General features: G+C 37.7%; 1 protein-coding gene across 1 annotated transcript in view; it reads right to left on the bottom strand.

Annotated features, from left to right (window-relative positions):
- LOC107554619 (centrosomal protein of 89 kDa-like) overlaps positions 1 to 19,827 on the bottom strand; it is a 67,813-nt gene that overhangs the window by 26,967 nt on the left and 21,019 nt on the right. Inside the window, exons 9-10 of the mRNA XM_016237184.1 lie at positions 8,160 to 8,348; positions 4,539 to 4,681 (exon numbers count right to left, since the gene is read on the bottom strand). Coding sequence (XP_016092670.1) covers positions 4,539 to 4,681; positions 8,160 to 8,348 — 332 coding nt within the window. The remainder of the gene's footprint in view (positions 1 to 4,538; positions 4,682 to 8,159; positions 8,349 to 19,827) is intronic.

Genomic DNA, 19,827 nt, shown 5'->3' with positions numbered 1-19,827 from the left:
CATAGGAAAGACACAATGCACAGTAAAATTGGACTCTTCTCTAATTAATTCATAGGAAAACCTTTCTTTGAATGAACACACATATCCTTCAGGTCATTGTGTATGTTGTTACTGTCCTTGTATATTGTCTTTTATATTGTATACTGTTTTATGCAGGCTTATGATGGAACCACTCGCTCCTGTCATCTTACCTATATGTAATCTTACCATGTTTAGTATCTATGAATTCGTCTTCTGATGATCTAAACGAGAAAGTATATTATATGTTGGCACATAGGCAATATATTAGTGTACTGAGAATCTTTAGTAATTTCGATTCAAGTTCCACATGCAAATTACCATGCTTTCACACAAAGGGTCATAAAACTCCCCAGTATTTCCAAACTCCCAGTTGGAATTTCAGCCTTTCTCATTGGACAAGCTCATCCTGAGAGGCGTGAATCTTGTCAGGCCTTAAAGACCTCACATCAGTGACCCACCTCCAGTCTGTGGTTCTGTTAGATTCTGTGAAGATGTGAGCTACAACGCTCCCAAGGACACCCTAAGTTTGCGCCAGGCCTCGGGCCTTGACTTTCCATTCACGAAGATCATCTGACTCAAACTGGTTCTTTTCCATCAACCAACTTCAGCAAAGATCAACTTGAGCCTTCAGATTGCATCGGGACTCTATGTCAGACAGACAAGACGCGCAAGTATCAAACTTAGTCTTATTAATTGATACATTAAGTATCATTTGCACCTTTTTACAAAGGTGAGTTTGAACTAAGAATCTGATGTTTCCTTCAGGCTGTAGATCTGCTGAATGGTCCCATAGCTTCGTGCTTTATTTCTCTTCTCTTTACTGCCTAAGCTTTAATCCTGTTCCTATACCAACTGTATGTGTGTGTGTGTGTGTGTGTGTGTGTATGTACAGGTATATATGGTTTATGAGGACACAAATGTGTATAATGACATAGGTACTACAACGTAAACATAGTTTATGAGGACAAGTCCTGTGTCCCCGTAAAACAAAAGGCTTAAAAAAACATACAAAACGATGTTTTATGAAATTCAAAAATTGCCAGCAATTTCCTGTAAGGGGTAGGTTTAGGGGTAGGGTTGGTGTAGGGCAATAGAAAATACAGTTTGTACAGTATAAAAACAATTACGCCTATGGAGAGTAAACCACAAATACAAGTATGTGTGTGTAGGTGTAGGTGTATGTTAGACTAGTTTAAGTGTTTATGTAGTTAATAAAGTCTTACTTGTATCACACCTGAGCTTGTTCATTGTTTGCTCATAATCGTAGTCCCTAATCATGCAGATTTCTGCTACATGCTAGTACATGAGTAGTATCATACAGTAAGAAAGTTATTTCCCTTAACCAGGAAATTAACGTTCTTTGAATTGACAGACAGTTGACCCTGAGAGGTCAAGTAAATACTTACAGCGGATCTAAATATTTATAATTAACTATAACTAGTTATGATTAATTATTCATATTTCCCCTTTGAGCTGATTCGCAACAGAAGTATCTGAGCAATCAGAAGAGCCATTCTCTCTGTGAACCAGCAAGCCAGACAGTCTCAGAGTTCAGACAGCCCTCATAAATATAAAATAAGCTTAATCTGTCCCTTCCACCTTAAAATGACACCAGCGGGACAAAACAGACATCTTTGATCCTTCAAAGATGGACAGCAAAGAGGTCACGGTGCTCTCAGGCTGTCAAACTCTTCTGAGGCTTTGTTAAAGAAGCTCAGTTATGCAATTCCTCTGAGTGCTTTCCACTTATTATTCACTGCATAAAAGCTCATAAAAACTTACGACACATCAGCCATTTAGTTGCAGGGCTCTTTTCGATATTATGCTCCTACATGCAAATCCCAGCATATTAAACAACATACTGTTGTCACCAAAGCATTAATAGTAATATGGTTAAATGAAGGTCTATAATTTTTGGATGTGTCTCAGCTACCCACCATCTCAGAGGTGCTAAAAGATAACTAATGCATTCATAAGGCTAAGACAAGCTGCACGCAAGGGTAAAGCAGAAACTATCTCTGATTAAAAACGCGCACACACACAGATCTGGTCTCAACCTCTCGCTGGTTAATGCTCCTTTGAAATTATAATACCCTGCAAACTATTATCTCTGCATTAAACAGGAAGTAGGAGATGAAAGGAAGAGTTGCATATCATTACTTTGGTGTCAGCTAATCACACTCTGTTAGACTGAAAGGAGGCTACTAAAATTCTGAGAGCCCATTTCTTTTTCATCAATTATAAAGAAAATTGAAGTATAGTTTCCAGTGGCCCTCCAGAATCAGCCTATGCAGATATGCAGCAATTAACTTCAGTTATCACACAGCACCGATCTCTCGCATCAAAACAGAGGATAAGGCAAGCGAGATATAATAATGCAGATATAATGTCCCGTACATGAACTCAAACATTTATCATATCAGAGAACCATCTCCAGAATTTTAATTAAAGGCTGTGTGGCATGTTTCTTGCCACAGTATGTGAAAGTACCACACATATTCTTTTGCAAGCACTTAAAAGTGCATTTATAGAATCATAGCTCTCTCATCTTGATATATACAGAGCTCTGAGAACTTACCCAAAGCTAGAAAATGCAGATTCCCCATCCATTACATATACATTAATATTTTTGTTTAGTTGAGGGGAGGGAACGTTCACTGTAACTTTTAGAAAAGTATAACATTTCAAAACTCCTGACTCTTTTAGTGTAGTGCTGGGTTTGAACTAGGGATGCACCGTATCAGGCCCGATACTGAGCTCCTGTACTCGTACTCGTACTCGTTAAAATGCCCCGATACCAAACGCAGATACCACACAGCATGTGTTAAGTGCCATATTCAGACAATGAAACACCGACAACTGAACAACAGACAGCAGAATGGAGTTATTAGCGATTAAGGATGTCTACGAAGTATACGTATGTATGCAATGAATATAATGTTAAACATTCAGTATTGACTGTATAGCTGATGTGCGCGAGCTGATAAGCAAAGCACGCTGAGTGGATTGAGCGCGGCGGCGCTGATGCGCGAGCTTGTCGAGTGAATATACCTTTCTCACAGACATCACTGGAAAGTTTGTAGTTTGGTCGGATACGTCAAAAACAAGTAAGTAAAACAATGCACAAGTTACTTAAAGGTAGGGAGGGAGGGAGGGAGAGAGAGAGAGAGCGCGCACTTCTGTTGTGTGATCTTTGATGTTCACTCACTTAGCACACGCATCATTTGGATTTAAAACTAATTCGTAAAAATAAGACCATTTATAGGGGCATTCACTATAAACGTCATTTATTTTTAACCTTAGGCATACACGACTTTCAGGCGAAAGTGAATCTAGCAGCCTGTGTGAAATGCACTAGGCTGTACTATTCTGCATCAGTACAAATACGTGAACGAGTTTCTCGTGTTTTGCTTGCTTGAGTGTTTCTGCATTATATGAGTGGCTTTGGAAAATAAATCGCAGCACGTTTCAGATGGAAAAAAAACGTGACTTCTATTTCTGAAAATATCACAATTAGGAGATTTATAATGAGAGGATCCCTGCATTATTATAGCAAAGAGTGTGATTACAGTACTAAGCTGCAGCAATGGAGCAGCTCTAATGCTATTAAATTAAAGATGATGTACCATAGAGCAAAAAATTAACAGTGAACGTAACAAAAACTTGTAAAATAAATTTTAATGGGCATACTTAAGTGTGAAAATAACCAAAGGATATAAGTCAAACCAAAAATTATTCAGAGACCATATATAATTTTTTATATTTTTTTACTAGTGGGTGCAGGACACTATAGTTAATTTATGTAAGTGAGGATAGCAAAATAAAGTAAACTGTGACAGATTATACCCCAAATTTCTTAATACAGTGGACTACCAGTAAAACTGATACAAATTTGGGACCAAAAATTATTCAGACAGAGTCTGGGGGAAAAAATTGAAGTTCAGGTTTGCATGAAGCTGGGTGACAGCATGCCCAGGAGACTACAGGCTGTTATTAAGGCTAAGGGTTGCCCAACTAAGCATTGATAGTTATGTAAATACTGTCATACTAACAGCGGTCTAATTTTTGGTTGATTGTAATCCATTAGGCTACATACCTTTCTATCAAAGTTATCTAATATTATCAAGCTGAATTTGTTCTGACTCAGTTTAACTCTTGAGTTCTAGTTATATTTTATTACCATTTTCTAAACTATAGCGAATAAACTGTGATAATGTGAGAAATGTTGAAGGTGTCTGAATAAATGTAGGTTTGACTATCTATTTGATAAATGAAGTCAACCAACTAACATTATACATACTCTTTTGGTTTCTGTACCCAATATTTAAAAAAATTACAAATGCAATAAAATATTGGTATAGGTACTCGATATCGACAAGTACCAAAAATAAAAGTATCGGTATCGGGCGAGTACTGGAAAAAGTGGTATCGGTGCATCCCTAGTTTGAACCTTTAGACCTGTCTTTAAAATGCTTTCAAACCTGTCCCTGAAAATGGTGTACAGTGAGCTACTTTACCTCGTCCTTGGTGAGTGGTCGAAATCTGGCTTGGTATCTGCTGAGCTCCACATTGAGACGGTGAACAGTCATCTTCAGCCCATCATTCTCATCCACCAGCTCTTGAGCCTGCTGCCTCAGACTCTGTAACTCGGAGCTCTCACCTATACACGCACACATACAACAGCATAGTTAGATCAGAGCTGATTTATGCAAAACCACACACTACTATACCCGCAAAAAAAAAAATAAAAAATAAATTCCCACACAGAAATGTATACATATATGGGTGTTTCTTCTACTGGGCACTTTGATTCTTCTATATCATGAGAAAATTCTGTCAGTTAATTTTTCCTCACCTGAACAGCCATAAACAAATTTCCAGCACATCTCAAAATCACTATTATTTTTGTGTTGGAAATTATATCTTAAGCAAGTTTTTTTTTAAATATATGTTCACAAGGGGTATTTCACGATTTTATTTTGTTTTGTTTTCTGCACACATCACATGTCACCTCTTCACTAGTCTCAGTCTCAGACATCACGCCCATGGACCGTTGGCTGAACATCTGATGCATACGGCACACAAAATTGGAAACACTTCGGGAGTTTCAAAGTCGTCATCGGATTGGTTGAATTATACAGGATTTCTGGTAGACATGCGTGTCACGTTCTTTAACGTTCCGCCTGGAAACAAATATGCCGTGACGCCAATCTTTAAAATACGTTCAAGAGTTTTACACATGGTCTGTTATTGTGGGGACATTTCCATGGCCATAAACCTGACGCGACAAATCGAAACGTAATTGGTTGCTTCATCTGTCAGTCATATGGCCTCTTGGGCGGTCCTTGCCATTCAAAGCGGCCAAGGTTCACAGACCATCTGCCGTCAGTCTGAAGGTCTGGCTATGTGAGACTACCTCTTCACTGAAACTGTTGTCTCCTTGGTAACCAGCAAGACTTTTTTTTTTTTTTAAATGTTACTAGGGGATAAATTGTTGGTTGTGATTGGAATTATCCCATAACTGAAGGACAGTTGCGTGAACATTAAACAATAAACATTGAAATGGTTCGTTTATTTCACTCCTCTTATCATAATTTTACAAATGTAACCAAGGATGCAAATGAAAAGTGCATCCAAGGATGCAGTGTGAAAATTGTAAAAAAAAAAGATAAAGAACTTTATTCAAGCAGCTGACTAATAATAGAAGCATGAATATTACAATAAATGAAGTTCCTAACGTAGGTTCGGGAGGACCCTAATCATTCAGTCCTGTGTCAATCATCATTACGTGCCTATATAAACAACATTCATCGCGCTGTCCCAGCGACAATTCTTCTGGCATCCCTCCACCTCCCCATCTCCTCCTCCACTTCTGTTATTTTCCTTCTATGCAGTAATGCAATGAGGGGTTGAACTCGGAGCTCAAGCCGAGCCTCGGGTTTGAGAAGTTTGTTGACCAGTAACCAATCATGACCGAATGGGTAGGCGAACTGGTGAAACATAAATGGGCTGCACTCACATTTAGAGAAAGGCCTTCTTCAGGATGCGATATTTATCATTTTTGATGGGTTTTCACATTTTAACATAAAAAGTCTGAATCTGGGATAACAGTGAAATAATAAAATCTAAGTATAAAAGCTGTTTCAAAAAAATGCCAAACTGAATAATGAAGTGATGCTAAACAGTTTTAAAGACATGACCTTCATATAAAAAAGAAAAAAGCTTAAATCTATTATATTTAATAAAAATCAACCCCGAGACAAAATGCCTGTAGTATAAGAAACGCCCATACAGTATATTCGGTTGCCACTTTATTAGGTAAACATGTACACCTGCTGGTTAATGCAAATAACTTATCATGTAATCTCAGGGCAGCAATCACAGCATGCAGTCATTTTCAAATGTTTCAGTGTTTGTTGAAACCCAAGCACAGATCAGGGAAAAAATATGATCTCCAGTAAGTGATTTTGACTGTGGAATGATTGTTGGTCACTGATGGAGGGGATTGAGTATCTCAGAAACTGCTGACCTTCTGAGAATTTTGTGCACAATAGTTTCTAGATACTATTCACAAAAAAATTATGTAAAAATATGCCTGCATGTGCTGCTGACAAATCATCAGTAGGTGTGTAATGCTATCATATTAATGTGAACCATGAAAAAGTAAGGCTGCTGTTCTAGAGATCCTACCCAGAATTAGAAAGTTGTTCCTAAAAAAATGGAAACTGAGTATGAAAAAAGCAAAAGTTTCATTAAAAAAGGGTTGTTTGAGTGACCTTACAGAGCCGGTTGTCAAAAATTACTGCTCAGAACACTGAGATGAAGTAGGCATATGTTGAAGATTATGTCTATTTGCAATGTAGAAGGCATAGGTCACCCAAAAATGAAAATTCTGTCATTGTACACTCCTCCTCATGCTATTCCAAAACCTGTATGATATTTTTCCCTTAAAAAGGATAATTTATGAAGACTGTGCAAGTCATTCTTACTGTACGATGAATGGGGACTGGAACATTCATGCTTCCAAAAGGACACAAAACTATCATTAAAGATGACATATCATGAAAATCTGACTTTTCCAGGTTTTAAGTGCTATAATCAGGTCCCCGGTGCATCTACCAACCAAGGAAATGTGAAAAAGATTAACCCAGTAACTTTGTTTTTGGAAGCCTTTTTCTGCAAGCGTCTGAGAAAACGAGCGCGTCAGATTTCGCTCCCCTAGTGACGATGCAAAGGGATCCCATTATAATATTACCGCCCCTTAATCTGTAAGTTTACACCCACGGCGCCATTATTGTGTCTTCGCAAGCGACAACGGTGTATTAGTTCTAATGCCATGGCGAAGGTTTGAGCAAAACATACTAATGTTCTGCCTTTGTCTGCACAGACGAGCACAGAACACTATTTAGATCTAAAATAAACATGTGATTTATGTCCCAGCAGTTTACCTTCACAGACGTAACCGACTGTTTTCGTAACTCATGTATGTTTTTAATGTAAACTTGTGTGAATGAGAACTTAGTTTAGTACTCACATGCCTGTGACAGCCGCTTTCTGTCCGTGTGCTTCGGATGTGTGCGCTCAGAAAACCGTATATCAGAAGTTTAAACTTATATGGTTTCAACTGCATGATTTCAGCGCGATAAACATGATAATCAGAACCAAAACACGTTTTTAGCAGGTTCGAGCTGTATTGGCGCAGCTCTATTCTGGAAAAGGGAGCGAGGAGCAGCAGCTCATTTGCATTTAAAGAGACAGACACGAAATACTATGTTACAGTGTTTCTGCTTCCACTCAAAATGTTATAATAAATTATCTGTGGGGTATTTTGAGCTGAAACTTCACAGACACATTCTGGGGACACCAGAAACTTATATTACATATTGCAAAAAAGGGCATAATATGTCTCCTTTAAAATTTTATAAAAGCATAATTAAAGTGGTCCATACGTCTATATCTAAAGTCTTCATATTCTTCAAAAATTCACCATCCACTGAAGAGAGAAAGTCATACGCATATGGAGTAACATGAGAGTAAGTAAATGATGACAGAATTTTCATTTTTGGGGGAAGGATCCCTTCAATGTTGGAATGGCTCTGTTAGCGCTGTGGGATGTATAACAGCGAGTGAGAAGGCACCTGTGAAGATTCCTCTCTCTGTGTGAGTGTGGCAGAGCTCCTGCTGGAGATGCTCTATGTGCTGACTCTGTTGTAAACATCTCTTCTCCAGCGTCTCTTTCTCCTGGGCCAGAATTTGAGTCTGCTCCCTCAGCTCCTTTACAAATGCTTGCTGAATCTCTAGTGTACTGCGCAACACTTCACTGGCCTCTACACCACACAACACATAAGGCAGAGCAAAACACGGCACAGCCACACGCAGAATAAAAACCACAGCACAGAAAAGCAAATACATTACATAAGAATATGAAAACAGAACTTTTAACAGTATAACAGAACACAGCAGCACCACAACATAACACACCACCATCAGGAGCACAAAATGCAAAGACAGGACAGCAGGAAGGATTGCAGGACACAAACAAATGAAAATGTGACAGAAGAGAAATGAAGGAGAAGGTTCGACATGTAGATGATTTCCTAAGATGACTGATTTTCTTTTTAAGATGGACTATAATAATTATGTTTGGTGTAAACTAGCACAGCATGATTATGACCATCTGTTTAGTCCTAATACACATTAATGAGTCTGGCGCTGTATAGTCTGTTGAGATTCTTCAATATATTCATTCTATTAGTCTGGCTGATCTTAATGTCTGCCTTATCAAATGACCACAGATTGAAATGAAAATAAGCAGCATAAACAACAAATTAGAGACAGACAAGCTTAATATTATTAAATAACTTCTGCAACTAATGAGATCTAGTTCATTAGTTTCTTTCATTAATCTTTTGTGCTCTAGTCTTTAAGAAGAATTGTCCTGACAATCTAGTCAAATCCAGTGGGATGAGTTTGGTTCTAAGCTGTAAAATAGCCAGTAATATACAGTGGGGCAAAAAAGTATTTAGTCAGCCACCAATTGTGCAAGTTCTCCCACTTAAAAAGATGAGAGAGGCCTGTAATTTTCATCATAGGTATACCTCAACTATGAGAGACAAAATGAGAAAAAAAATCCAGAAAATCACATTGTAGGATTTTTAAAGAATTAATTGGTAAATTCCTCGGTAAAATAAGTATTTGGTCACCTACAAACAAGCAAGATTTCTGGCTCTCACAGACCTGTAACTTCTTCTTTAAGAGGCTCCTCTGTCCTCCACTCGTTACCTGTATTAATGGCATCTGTTTGAACTCGTTATCAGTATAAAAGACACCTGTCCACAACCTCAAACAGTCACACTCCAAACTCCACCATGGCCAAGACCAAAGAGCTGTCAAAGGACACCAGAAACAAAACTGTAGACCTGCACCAGGCTGGGAAGACTGAATCTGCAATAGGTAAGCAGCTTGGTGTGAAGAAATCAACTGTGGGAGCAATTATTAGAAAATGGAAGACATACAAGACCACTGATAATCTCCCTCGATCTGGGACTCCACGCAAGATCTCACCCCGTGGGGTCAAAATGATCACAAGAACTGTGAGCAAAAATCCCAGAACCACACGGAGGGACCTAGTGAATGACCTGCAGAGAGCTGGGACCAAAGTAACAAAGGCTAATTCTTTAAAAATCCTACAATGTGATTTTCTGGATTTTTTTTTTCTCATTTTGTCTCTCATAGTTGAGGTATACCTATGATGAAAATTACAGGCCTCTCTCATCTTTTTAAGTGGGAGAACTTGCACAATTGGTGGCTGACTAAATACTTTTTTGCCCCACTGTAATTATTTATTGAACAACGAAATTAAGCAATTATCCACTCTGGGCCATGCGTTACAGTGACCTTTTTGGGTTAACAGTATAAAAATACAAGTATAAAAATGTATACAGTTTCACAGTTCCTGCTTTCAATATTCTTAATAATATAATATTATATATATATATATAGCGAGTTTTGATGTGTTTGTGAAAACATTTACTGTATGTAAAATATCTTAATAAATACTGATCTTCAGTTGTGCCCATTGTGTAGAAGAACATTTTAGATAAAAGTAGTGTTGTAAAGTGCTTATCAAGTGTAAGTCATGCAAGTGTAAGTCATGCAAATATGTCTTAAGTGAGATCATAAAGATGCCTGTACAGGCAAAACAGCTTAAAAATCGTCCATGTTCTACGAGACTGTAATTTTTACCATGATTAAGGAGATTTTAGCTCCAAAATGATTAAATAGAAAGACAAAAGAGCTGGAAAGGTCAGATGTCAAAGAATAGAGTTCATGCCCCCTCACCCCGACTGCTGTCTCTCTCTTTTCCTCTCACTGGAGTCTCCTTCATTCGTGCGGTCTTCCTTTTCGAAGTATTCACTGATCTGTGAGACTGAGAGCTCCAGACATCAAGCTCTGACAAAAACAATATGAAAAAACATTTATAAAACTTGGAGGTAAGGGATGTAGTAAAGGAGTGATACATTGAATGGGCAAATAAATGAGTAATTGTACAACAGAATAAGTGAGACTGATAATTAAGTGAGTGAGTAAATGAGCTGTTAATGAAGGAAGTCCATCATCTTAATTAAAAATAAATTCTATATACCATTCAAAAGTTTGGTGAGATTTTTAAAAATGTTTTTGAAAGACGTATCTTATTCTCACCAGGGTGCATTTATTTGATCAAGAACACAGTAAAAACAGTAAGACTGAAATATTATTACAATTTAAAATAAATGTTTTCTATTTTAATAGATTTTAAAATGTCATTTATTCATTATTGATGGCAAATCAATTTTAAGCAGACATTACAATAGTTCTGTCCAGGAGCTGGGGATGGAGGAGGGTAATTTGCTCCGGAGCAGGCTGAAAAGCTGCTGAATAATACTGAATATAGCTAAAATAGGAATGCCGCGATAGGTGTCGTATTCCTATAGGTAGATGTGATCAGCTGAGAATCAGCTGATGCAAGCTTGACTCACGTGACCTGCCAGAACTAACGCTAAAGCTTAATTTGTTTAGTGTCACATGATCCTTCAAAAATCAAATCAGCATATTAGAATGGTCCTCAAGAAACATTTCTTATTATTATCCATGTTGTTAATTGTGCTGCTTAATAATTTGATGCATGATACATTTTTTTCAGGATTCTTTGATGAGCAGAAAGTTATAAACAGCATAAGTATAAAAAGCATTTATTTGAAATAGAAATCTTTTGTAAATATTATGTCTTTACGATCATTTTGATCAGTTCATCCTTACTAAATAATAGTATTAATTTCTTTCTTTTTTTTTACTTTTGAATGAGTGTAAATTTTTTATCTCTTTTGTCAAGGAAAGCTCATGCATATTCTTATATTTACTGAACACAGATGTGATGAATGTCTTGTTATAATGTCTTGCTCAAAGCAGTCTTAGCCAACAACCTTCAAGAATACAGTGTTCTTCTTCTATTATTTGCCAATGTCTATAAACCTTCCTATACACTAACAGTAAACTGTTGTGGTGTAGTTTATTTCTGAACTCTCCTGCTGCTCCACTTCAAGTCCTTGGAAATCAGAAAACCACCACAAAATGCATGGATCAGAGAAGAGGTGGAAAAAACATGATGCGCATATCATTCCACAATTAACACATGTAGATCCATCCCACACAAATCATTCTCCATCCCTCCGCTACCACTGTTCACCCTCTTCCATCCTCTCTTAATTCATAACCTACTTTGAATGACCTACGGATGCTGACTACTTTGTCAATCACAAGATCACTTTCTCTTGAAGCTAACTTGTTAGCTAACCTTTTCCCAGACCGCTCCTCCATTATTTAAAGAATTCATTCAGACATGAAAAACTCGCCCTCATGTAGCTCTAAACCCCTATTTCGTTCACTGACCACAAAAGGAGACATTTGGAAAAATGTACAGGTAATTTTATGCATGCAATTTTTAATTAACAGGGTCTAATGCATTCAAGGATGAAGCTTAAAATAGGATACAAAAGCACCCTAAAATATAATAAAAGTGGTTCATTTAGGTTTGGGTGCTGTTTTCCAAGTCTTCTGAAGTGGCACGATAACGCGGATTGACGATCAGAACAACATTTAAGTCGTTATTCACTAAAAATTCACTCTAGCTCTTCTTGGCACATTAATTAGAGAAGTTGTGATAATCAGTAAATTATTGTGTTGTGACAGAGCTTTTCAGTAATTTGCTTGACCTGGTTCACAGAACTGATCTGAACTGAAAGGATTCATTCACAAATCAGACTGATCCAGTTCACTCACTGATCCAATTGAAATTCCATGAAAAAAATTACATTCTTTTGCAGTTACATGAAGTAAAGTCATAAGGATTGGGAAAGACATGAGGGGACTTGAGTAAATGACAACATAATTTTTATTTCTTCACTGAACAGTGACTCTATCCTGTACAATATTACAATCTCACTGAAGGTGGGAATTATAAGGCAGACTGCAGTAAATACAATGTTACATCATGTAAAACATCCTTACTGAAGACATTTTGCTTGACTCTCACAAAGCCTAAAATTGGATATGGAGCTGAAAAGCCCACATTGTGACTCCTAGTGGTGCTGTATCATCCTTGCTTCTAATCTACATTTAATTCTCCTTGATCTGTCTGTGCCTTTGGTCTCTAACATTACAAACACAGACAAGATTTTCTCTGTGCTTCTAACATTTCAACCCTAGATCAGACCTCAAGGTCATCCTCATTTCCTCCTCCAGCAAAGTTCTTCCTTCACTGGAAGTCTCTGTTACTGTTAAGGGTGCCGTTGTCTGCTGGTGCATAAAAAGCTTGGCAATTGTCCATTGATCACTTTGCAGCAAGTGCCCAGACCTGCTGTTTCATGCTCTATTTCAGAGGGTAAATCCATCCTTCCTGCAATCCTCTTCCACTATAGGCTAAACTAATGCTGGTCTGCTTGCATCTGCCACTTGACCTCTTGAGTGCAACTAAACACTAATTCCACTATATCAATATAATGAAACATGAAATTAGTTAGTAATTTCATTTAAAAGCCACAATATATGAAAAAAAATGCTTTGTGAAAATAATGAATAGTAACATGAACAGTAACATTAACTCAAGTCATGCTCTTTCTTCTTTTTAGGACCAAAAAAAAAAAACCTGAGAAAAAAAAAAAAGTCCTGCTCACACTCGTCCATAGAATGGCAGTGAGTAGCAACCAGATTCAAACTTAATCCCAAGACCCCCTGCTCCTTGTGCCATATATTCCAAGTTCTTTAAATAATAAATTACATTTTGGTTGGTTTTTCACCAATCCCTACTGATATCCCTAATCCCTAAAAATATACAGGGGCTAACTGTGAGTGTTATTGGCACCACAAAACTTGTTCCACGTTGGTCAACTGTACTTGTTTAAAAACTTTTTTTCTTTGAGTAAATTATATTTAGAGTTAGAACATCATAAGTCAAAGCATGAACAAATCAAATGCCAACATGACACATGTAGCATGTCTGGTAAAGTGTGCACACTACGCACCTTCAGAATGTTCATCATTTGCATTGTAGCCTATATTCTTTTTGTTTTTGGGGCCAAAAGTTAATGTGTTTCATGGCTAACAATCCTGTTGCCAACACAGCACACAGCATACTTGCATTTAAATCTCAACAACAATTTCCTCTTTAACAAATTCTTTAGGAGTACGTTTAAAAACTCTTTACCGTCACCACTATATTAACAACAAAAAGAAACAAAATTACTGCAGTGGAGGAAGAGGAGAAGCAGGGAATATATCAAGAAAAATGTCACGGTAATTCCAGTCCCTGTCCTCATAGTCATTATAGTTATAGTCTCATCTCCCTCATATTTCATTGCTGACAACAATAAGCTTGTGAGAGGAGCTGAATAAGAAGACGTTTGTTAAATTGGCAGAGGCTTTATTCAGTTTTTTTTTCCTTCAGGAAACTTCAACGAGCCTCTCACAAATGTATCACACAGTAACCACTTCATTTGTCTCCAGTCTGTTGAAAGCTGTGCCTGAATAAATTGGACATCAATTAGGTGTTCACAATGTCCTTAATTTTCTCTCAGTCAAAATGAAACAGAAATTATGCTTTTCTTTCAAATCCTTGAGGATTCTTAAAAAGGGGCACATTTCACATTGACTGACAAAAAGATTCTGAAATTAGCACAGTTGACATTGCACATGATTTGCTGTGGAGTTCAGCTGTTGTGATGGACAATGTATGGCAGACAGGGGAAGTACCTGGAGATGTCATGCTCCCAGGAGAGCCTGATCCTGGTTGTCGTAGCAATGATGGCTGCTATGGAGACAGAGAGAAGTTAACTGATTAAAGGGTTCTTACTGCAGAATATCATAGACCACAGACTGAAGGCAGACTGCATTACTAAGTATATCTAACAGTGAAAAGTGCACTGGGCTTGGTCATTAGAGGCAGTTCATCTCTACTAATGAGCAATTTTCCTCATTAAGAGATGAGATTACAGATCCTCTGGTAAAGGTCTTAAAGCACCTACAGGAATGGTAGCATTCGGTTCTGACAACATGGAAATATGAGACGGCAAAGGGCTGGTCAGTGTTCATGTGCATACGTGTGTCTGCATATTAATCAAGAACAGGTTCACATGGTCTAATTGGGCAGGTGTCTGTGTGTGTGTGTGTGTGTGTGTGTGAATGTATAGATGTATTAGCTGTCATATCAGAGAGCCACTTACTGAATAATGAATCAGAATGGTTGAGATAGTCTCTTGTGTCAGAAATAGCTGAATAGCTGTGTCAGAAATAGCTCTCTCTTGTTGCCACCTAGTCTAAACACCTTCCCACGCTCTCTCATCCTGTCTGATTTTCATTCATACTCCTTTATGGGATTAAGGATTAGTTCACTTCCAGAATAAAAGTGAAATTTACTCACCCTCATGTCATCCAAGATGTTCATGTCTTTCTGTCTTCAGTCGCAAAGAAATTAAGGTTTTTGAGGAAAACATTCCAGGATTTTTCTCCATATAAGTGAAGCGACGTGTGGCCAAGTATTGTGACTCATACTCAGAATTTGTGCTCTGCATTTAACCCATCCAAGTGCACACACACAGTAGTGAACACACACACACTGTGAACACACACCCGGAGCAGTGGGCAGCCATATTGCTGCGGCGCCCGAGGAGCAGTTGGGGGTACGGTTCCTTGCTCAAGGGTCTCACCTCAGTCGTGGTATTGAGGGTGGAAGAGAGCACTGGTTATTCACTCACCCCACCGACAATTCCTGCTGGACCTGAGACTCGAACCCGCAACCTTTGGGTTACAAGTCCCACTCTCTAACTATTAGGATCTGGATCGGTCTCTAGCGACTTATAGTGGACTTCAATGGTGGCCAATGGGCTGAAGGTCCAAATTGCAGTTTCAGTGCAACTTCAAAGGGCTCTACACAATCCCAGCCGAGGAATAATAGTCTTATCTAGGGAAACGATCTGTCATTTTCTAAAAAAATAAAAATAAAATTATATACTTTTTAACCACAAATGCACATCTTGCACTAGCTCTGCGATGCACGTCCGTGACTTCACGCATGATGTAATTACATTGGAAAGGTCACGCGTGGTTCGTTCTTCGCCTCTGTATTCTGGTTCATAAAGGTAGGGTAGTGCGAAAAACTCCATCTCATTTTCTCCTCCAACTTCAAAATCGTCCGACTTCGTGGTTTTATCTTTTTTTGTAAAGGGCATTTGCATTTCTTTGCACGTTTGCTTTGTAAACACTGGGTCGGTACTTCCGCCTACGTCACACTAGGCTTGCCGCGATAGACGGTACTGATGGTGATACCGGTGTTAAAGGGGTCATATGATGCTTTTTTAAAGGTCATTATTTTGTGTATTTGGTGTAACAGAATATGTTGACATGCTTTAATGTTCAAAAAGCACATTATTTTTCAAATAATGTACATTATTGTAGGTCCTATATGCCCCGCCTCTCTCAAACGCTTTGTTTCCGACAAGCGCAGTCTGCTCTGATTGGCCAGCTGACCCAGTGCATTGTGATTGGCCGAACACTGCAAGCACTTGTCGAAAATGTAACGCACCTTACCATAATCGCGAGCTTCATCTTTCAAATAAATGTAAAGACAGAGCCTGAAAGGGGAACAGAGTCGCGTGACAGACACAGTGATGAAGCTGGTATGTGTTTGCAGTACACAAGCCATGGTTAAGACAGCTGACTCCACTGTGATGTGACGCTCGCTCACTCGCTCTCTCTCTCTCTCGTCACCGACCCCCACCGTCGTTTTGATTTTTTATAGTAATAAAAATCCTTTAGTTCAGTAAAAGAACAGACACTACAATTAAAAACTGAACGTGGCTGCTCAATGCAGCGTGCCGAATGACAGTCGCATCACAGATCAGATTTCATTTCTCCAGTGAGGAGAGTGAGTCGAGCTGACTGACAAGAAGAGTGAGGTGAGACAGACAAGACGATCGCGGATGATTTAGTTTCGAAACTAGATGCAAAAGCGCCTGTTTAGCAATATTTTGGATTTTGAAAAGCCTGTTGACTTTTACCGTTTATCTAAGGTGATTTTGAAAGTTTTTTTAAACATTTGTTTCTTATTTAATTGGTTCCACATTGTTTGCTGATTTATACTTTATTTAAACTGTCATTTATTTATTTTATTTGACATTCATTTTGCTAATAAACATTCTACGTTTCTTATTTATTTGGTTATATATTATACATGTTTACTTATTTCCAGTTTTGCATACCTATTAAACTTTATGTAAGTTATTTGTTATTTTACATTAAGCATAGCTTGCCCTATAGCATGGTGTATTTTTATTTGTTTTGTTAATAAAAGTTCTATGTTTTATATATACGCTAAAGTGAGTTTGACGTTGTATTTTGTTGTTGCATTCAAGCAATTGACCGCTAATTCAAAAGTGAAAGTAAAATGCGCACGGCGTTTTTAAGCTATTTAAAAGTGAAGGAAAGTGAGGAAAAGAGGGAAAATTCAAACGAACTAAAAACGAACAATTGCTTTACTCCGAATTGCCGCTATTTGAAAGTTAAAATAAAATGCGCACACCGCTTTTATAAGCTATTTAAAAGCCGAAGGAAATCGAGGAAAATAGGGAACGCCCTGCCCCCGCGGTGATACCGGTATTGTCACACATCGATTAACCGGTGGGAAAATTTCCTCACCGTCACAACCCTACGGATTGTGACCTTTCCAACGTGACTACGCAATGCGTTAAGTTGAGCTAGTGCAAGACGAGCATTTGTGGTTAAAAAGTATATAAATTTTTTTTAGAAAATGACAGATCATTACGCTAGATAAAACCCCTATTCCTAGGCCGGGATCGTGTAGAGCCCTTTGAAGCTGCATTGAAACTGCAATTTGGACCTTCAACCCATTGGCCACCATTGAAGTCCACTATATGGAGAAAAATCCTGAAATGTTTTCCTCAAAAACCTTAATTTCTTTGCAACTGAAGAAAGAAAGACATGAACATCTTGGATGACATGGGGATGAGTAAATTTTCAGGACATTTTTATTCTGGTCTTCTTATTCTTCTTATTTCTTATTCTGGTATTCTGGTCTTATTCAAATAGCGAGCTATCTAGAAACCGGCTGCAAATTGAAACAACTCGCTGGATGACACAGTTTCAGACTCAGACCCCCCACAACGACCTGGCTGCATGTTTTCTTTCCAGCTTTTTCTGAGCTGGCAGACACGCCAGAAACCTAATTAAATGCAAAAAAAAAAAAAAGCTAAAAAAGTGACCATTTCATACAATGTCCACTTTAAATCCTAACCGATCATGAAATCTGGTTGCAGCACGCACATAAGGAGAATATTAACAGATTTTCCTTTCTCAAATCTTGAACATGCACACATTACAAGATTTGAAAATCGTAGTGCCTCACACACTACAAGATATTATTAAAATTATCATGCCAGAGGGAGCACCTCGTGTGATCTCACACAGCAGATCGTCATTGACGTTCAGCTAATGTTTAGATATACATGTGCTAGATTATACATGTGTGCAAGATTTTTTCTCAGATTGTCGGGAGGGGTAAATCGGGGATAAGTCAGCCTAAAACTCCTGTAGTGTGAGCCCGGTCTGTACTGATAACAACCTCTGTCTTGGTCTTTTTAAAGTTGCCCTTAACCTCACCCTTTTATACCGTGGTAATTTTCCCCTGTCTTTAGAGAATTTGTTGAGCCCTGGGGCTTCATGACATTTAGTCCAGAGTCAGATCAATCCACAACATAATTAACATTCCTAGCAGCGTTAAAACATTAGCTTTGAACCTGAATTAACAATCAAAATAATGACTTCAGCTTCTCATTAAAACTGAAGTGAAGAGAGGTTCTCTTACCATTTTAGCTGCTCCTTCCTGTACCACAATTTCCTCTGAAATACAAAATTGTATTAATTATAGCCATGAAGCTGCAAAATTACCAGGGCTCTAATATGGGATAAATTTTACACCAAAAGTATTGCAGTCATGGATAAAAAAATAATAAGACTGCAACCAAAATTTAAAAACCAAGAAAAAAATATATTGCACAAAATTTTAAACTGAAAGCAAAATTTTCAAAATAGCAAACAATGGTCACGGATCGAAAAATAATAAGCGTAAATCAAAAATGTAATAATGAAATTTTAAAAAGCAATACGCATGAATCAAAACTTTAAACACATTTAAAATCATATTGCACAAAACTGCAATATTAATGCAAAATTATCTGATTTGCACTCTAAATCCTATTTTCCTTGGTTATATTTCTCTGTTTGTGCTCTCAGACATTTTCTGCTCATATTTAAATTTTTTTAATGCTTATGCAGTTTTTCACTTAGCTCTTGTTTCCATGTTCTATGTTGCAGTTAGAGTATCGTGTAAATCAGGGCGGGCTTACGCATCGTCATTGGTCCACTAGTTCTAGATTGACAGCTCCTCTAGCCAATCAGTCGAATCAGTTAATCTGTGACCATCGTTTGCTATTCTGAAAACTTTGCTTTCATTTTTAAATTTTGTGCAATATATTTTTTCTTGCGTTTTTAAATTTTGATTTCACACGTATTTTTTTTTTATCCTTGACTGCAATACTTGCAATACTTGGCTGAAAACGGATCCCCTTTTATTCAGCAAAGATGTATCTAATTGATCAAAAGCAACAGTAATGACTTTTAAATTGTTACAAAATATTTATGCTTTGAATAAACATTCTTATTTTTTAAACTTTTTATTCATCAAGGACTCCTGAAAAAATTATTATGGATTCATCACGGCATCAAATCAGCATATTAGATTGATTTTATAACATATTTAACATTTTTATCATATCATATGACACTGAAGACTGTAGTAATGGCTGCTGAAAATTTAGCTTTGCCAGCACAAGAATAAACTACATTTTAAAGGGGTCATATGATGCGATTTCAAGGTTTCCTTTCTCTTTGGAGTGTTACAAGCTGTTCGTGAATAGATAAGATCCCTAAAGTTGCAAAGACTAAAGTCTCAAACCCAAAGAGATATTCTTTATAAAAATTAAGACTGGTCCACACCCTCCTAAAACGGCTCGTTTAAACACGCCCCCAAATGTCTACGCCACAATGTGGGAAGATTTGCATAACACTGCCCAAATGTTCACGCAAAGAAAGAACGGTGTAACTTTGATTCTCGCTGTAGTATTGTTGTTGTCGCCACCACCATGTTGTGAAGACGCTGTGTGTTTCGTTGTGAAAGCGAAAATACTTTGTTTGGTC

The sequence above is a fragment of the Sinocyclocheilus grahami genome, unplaced genomic scaffold, assembly GCF_001515645.1.
Source record: "Sinocyclocheilus grahami isolate Dianchi unplaced genomic scaffold, SAMN03320097.WGS_v1.1 scaffold508.1, whole genome shotgun sequence".
NCBI lineage: Eukaryota > Metazoa > Chordata > Actinopteri > Cypriniformes > Cyprinidae > Sinocyclocheilus > Sinocyclocheilus grahami.
The sequence above is the reverse complement of the archived record's forward strand: the minus strand, read 5'-3'. Positions and strand labels throughout refer to the sequence as shown.